Source organism: Bombus pyrosoma, linkage group LG6 (assembly GCF_014825855.1).
Source record: "Bombus pyrosoma isolate SC7728 linkage group LG6, ASM1482585v1, whole genome shotgun sequence".
In the NCBI taxonomy this organism is placed as follows: Eukaryota; Metazoa; Arthropoda; class Insecta; order Hymenoptera; family Apidae; genus Bombus; species Bombus pyrosoma.
In genome coordinates, this window is record NC_057775.1 from 555,128 (window position 1) to 559,427 (window position 4,300).

At 25.1% G+C, this 4,300-nt stretch overlaps 1 protein-coding gene across 1 annotated transcript; it reads right to left on the reverse strand.

Moving 5' to 3' along the window:
• Nucleotides 1-58: 58 nt before the first annotated feature.
• Nucleotides 59-1,330, reverse strand: LOC122568685. The gene is made up of 3 exons (XM_043728709.1): nucleotides 603-1,330; nucleotides 323-524; nucleotides 59-237 (listed from the first exon to the last, which is right to left on the reverse strand). Exons 1-3 carry the CDS (start codon nucleotides 713-715, stop codon nucleotides 70-72), a joined length of 483 nt encoding a protein of 160 aa, XP_043584644.1. The 5' UTR covers nucleotides 716-1,330; the 3' UTR covers nucleotides 59-69.
• Between the last annotated feature and the right edge of the window lie 2,970 nt (nucleotides 1,331-4,300).

Below are 4,300 nucleotides of genomic sequence, written 5' to 3' on the forward strand. Positions count from 1 at the left end.
ACATTATCTATTCTATACAAAAATATTATGCTTTTTATATGAAATACATTAAAATTGGCATTGTTGTTATTACTTTTCAATAGAGTTGAAAATTGGCGTTTGTATAAGTACACAAACACGTTGTTTTTCGCAAATATTACAAAAGTTTAGGATATTCATATTTTTCTTTATTGAAAAAACTTTATTTAACCAGTCACAGTCTGCTGCTGCCAAGCAATTAGTTACTATTATTTCTTCCTATTAATTAAAATATTTATTATTTCCCAATTTATTTTTTAGTGGAATAAGATCTTATTTTTTAAGACAAAAAATATATAAATACTTTAATCAGTAAATCAGTTTGAAAATAGTTAAAGGGCCATTTTTGGATATCTGTTACTCCAGGCGAAGCTAAAATTTTTAAAATCATGCTGCTGCATTCATCCAATTGTGAATTTTTATTTTTGCAAGTATTTAATAGATCAATTTCTTTATTGCTTACTTTTGTTACTTTATGTAATCTTAAATCTATTATACCTATGCCCCTGTAATAAAAGAGTTATTATAAAAGCTTTATTGTATGAGTATTTCTACTAGTACAGTTGGGAGCATACTTGACATACTCTTTCATAACTGAACACAATGATGCTTGCAGGAATTGTTTACATAACTGAATAACTGTGTTTTCTGAATCAATATTGTATTCAACAAAATTTATATTTCCACAATAATTCATATTAATTAGGAATTGCTGTTGCAAAATCTATCATATAAATAACATTACCACTTAATTACAACAAGTAATTTACTTTAAATAATGAAAAAAAGAAAGAATTTTAAAATAGGTATTGTACTTTAGATTGCAAGATTAGTTTTTCTTCAATTTCTTTAAGTTGCTTTTTATTTAATTTCATTTGTAGCATTATATTTTGTGCTTCATTGTAAGCTTCAATCTTAAAATTGTTTTGATTATTCTACATAACAAATAGAAAATAATTAATAATAATAATATTATTATTATTCTATATATAAAAGTTAATTATACTAGAGTATTAAATACCTTTTCAATTTCAATTGCATATAGTTGGTTTTTAAAATAAAGTATTTCCTTTTTGTATTCCCTATATTTATCTTTCAATAAACGCAAATGTATGTTTAATTGTTTATGAAATAATACATTATAATATGTCATTTGCTTTCTAGAAATGAAACGTAATTTTTTCAATCCCGTTCAAAAATATTTCTGATGTTGTCATGCTGATAGAAAATAATGTAAATACTTGAAAAAATAATTAATCCAACATCTTTCTTTTTCACATATTTTGTAATGATCTAATTTTTTAATATGTGGAAGATAATGAATAGCATATATACGATAGTTGCAAAAGGTTACCAAAGGGCAATCTCCATATAATGAATCCGCAAATACTAATGAATTTAATTTTCTCAATTGTGATAGATATCTTATGTCCTTGTAATTGAAAAAGGATATTATCATACAAATATAGTTTATTCAAATATTTTACATACCCTTATAAAGCATAAAGGATTTCCTGCTAGATTTAAATTACATAGTTCAGACTTTCTCCAAGACATTTTATTTATTCTTTCCAATTTATTGTTAGCTAAATTAAGTTCTTGTAACCATGTTAATGTATCCAAATTCTACATGAATGCAACGTGTATTGTAAAATAATTTTTTAACAAATACATAATTTAAAAAATAAATGTCTTTATTTGAAAAACAATAAAGGAAGTTATACCTCAAGTTTGTGTATATTGTTTCCTGATAGGTACAAAATGTTTAAATGAGAACAAGCTTCTAAATTTGGTATGCAACGTATTTCGTTGGAATACAGATAAAGCTTCTTTAATAAACAATTTTCTTTGAACCGTGGTACGTCCTAAATAGAACAAACTTTAATTTCTAATATTTTATTGATTACATTCGATTTACGTTATTACCTTGATACCACATTCGACGATCCATAATTCCTGCAATTCCATCAATTGTGAAACAGCATTGAAAGAGCCAATATCTCGTTGACCGATTATTATCAATGTCCGAATATTTTGCTTTGTAAACAATAATTTTTCAAACGATATAATTTTAGAATAAAATAAACATAATTCACGTTTATTATTACCTCTCTTCCTCTTGTCTATAAATAGATTTACTTATTAAAAATAGTTCAGTGCTTTCAAAGCGTTTTTATTACCTTTGTTATCCATAAAATTATCCATTATCACAATTACGATTAATATTTATTTCTAATGGCAATTGTTTCGGATTTCATCTTTTCCAATTTAAATATACTCAATAATTTTCTTTAAACAAATGGTCAAGCTAATAGCAATTAAAATTAATTAGTAATCAATACTTGAATAATATATTATTATGGAATCCTTTTTCATATTTTAATACAATTTCCATTACGATTTAACTCTAAATGTATCAAAAATGTTTTGCACTATTAATTGTAAGATTTGTAACTATTTATAAGTATACATCAATCCGTAAATAGTTATATGAAAAGCTTGTTGACATTCAATAAAAATTGCCAGGATATTTAAATATTAGAATAATTTATTATGGATCCTTATAATATTATCAATAAGATGTAAAATAAAATTATTTTTATATGATAGTTGTAACTTCTAAATGGAAATATCTATAAGGGTTAAACAAAAATCGGAAATAAATATTAATAGCTAGCACAATTATTTACGTTGCACGTTATGATTTCAATATCTTTTCGTTTTATTTAATACTTGTATTATGTAGTTGCTACTGTCAATATAGACAAAAAAGATTACGAAATCATATAAATATATACATAGAACATTTTGAATACATTCAACACGTAAAAATTACAAAATGTGTATCGTTCCATATTAATTACAATTTAATTATCATTTACTGAGATAGTATATCTTTAATCTAGGAACTAAATATAGCATATAAAACAAAGTCAATTCTTCTATTCTTATTTATTATACAATCATAAATGTGACGTGATTATGATTACCCTGTAAAACTTAGGCATTTAAATGTGATAGTTTTTTGAAGATTTTAAAGTTAAGAAAACAAAGTCAATAAATGCGTTCAAAATGCCTAAGCAATACATTTAAGCGTTTCCTACCAATATCAGTATTTTATATTTGATAGATAATCAACGATGAGATTTATATACATTATCATTAATATAATACCTCAAAGCCATTGGGTCATAAATATATTATTTTTTCCCAAGTATAAATAATATTATTCTATTGTAAACTACTTTAAAGCATGTTGGAGATAGGAACTTGTAATTCGATTGTAATAGGTTTTTCTAATGTTATGACTGTCATTCGATTTATAATTATTATAAATACATGTATATATCTTATATGAATAAAACATAAAAATGTGCAAAGATCCAAAATCATTGATATCTTACGATTAGATCGAGTCAAGTTTGGTTAGATCAGAGACCCAGCAATATCTTACAACAAAAAAATAGTGGTAGACTATGGATACTTATGCAAATTTATATTTTTAAAGACAGAACTAAAAGAATAAAATCTAACAGGAGTTTGTTTCTTCTACTAAATACTGCAACGAGTATTCTACTTTGGATATTTTAAATATTTGAATTCTTGTACTTTTGCGCATAAAAGCCCATAGTCTAAATATGAGATTCCCCGAATTGCCAGAAGTAAAAATTTACCGTTAGGCTAAATCTATGGTGTCAGAAATAGTTATTTATGGGAGGTAGAATTTAGCTGACTTATTAATGATTCAATGGATTTTCATATCTTTTACATTTTTTATGTTTCAATAACAAATACCCTGTCATACACCTTGTAAGTAATTGCCAAAGATTATGCGACGATAGCTGGTTACCTAACAGCTCGCACATCCAACTCGAATTCTGTAGTACATTATATACGATTGATCTAAGGCATCCTAAGCATTATCCTAAGTGGTATAACGAAAAGAAGGACACGAGGTCTTAAAAATCTTTAATACGTACAATTTAATTTAAAAATTTTAAATAGAGTATGGTGTAGAATAGTAAGAATAAAATCTCTCTAAAAATAGAATCTATTAGATATTCCAATAGATAAATCACTAAGAAGCCAAACTAATCAATTCCATTTTTTGAAACTTTCTTAATTTTTATGTCAATATACATGATTGTTGTTCAATATTCAGCAGATGTTCGAGTACTTACAGTTGACAGTATATCTAAAAAATAGGAGATGAACCTAACCTGACCCGATACAAATCTTGAATTACTGTACACAGCTAAATAAAACTAATAATGACAATGAA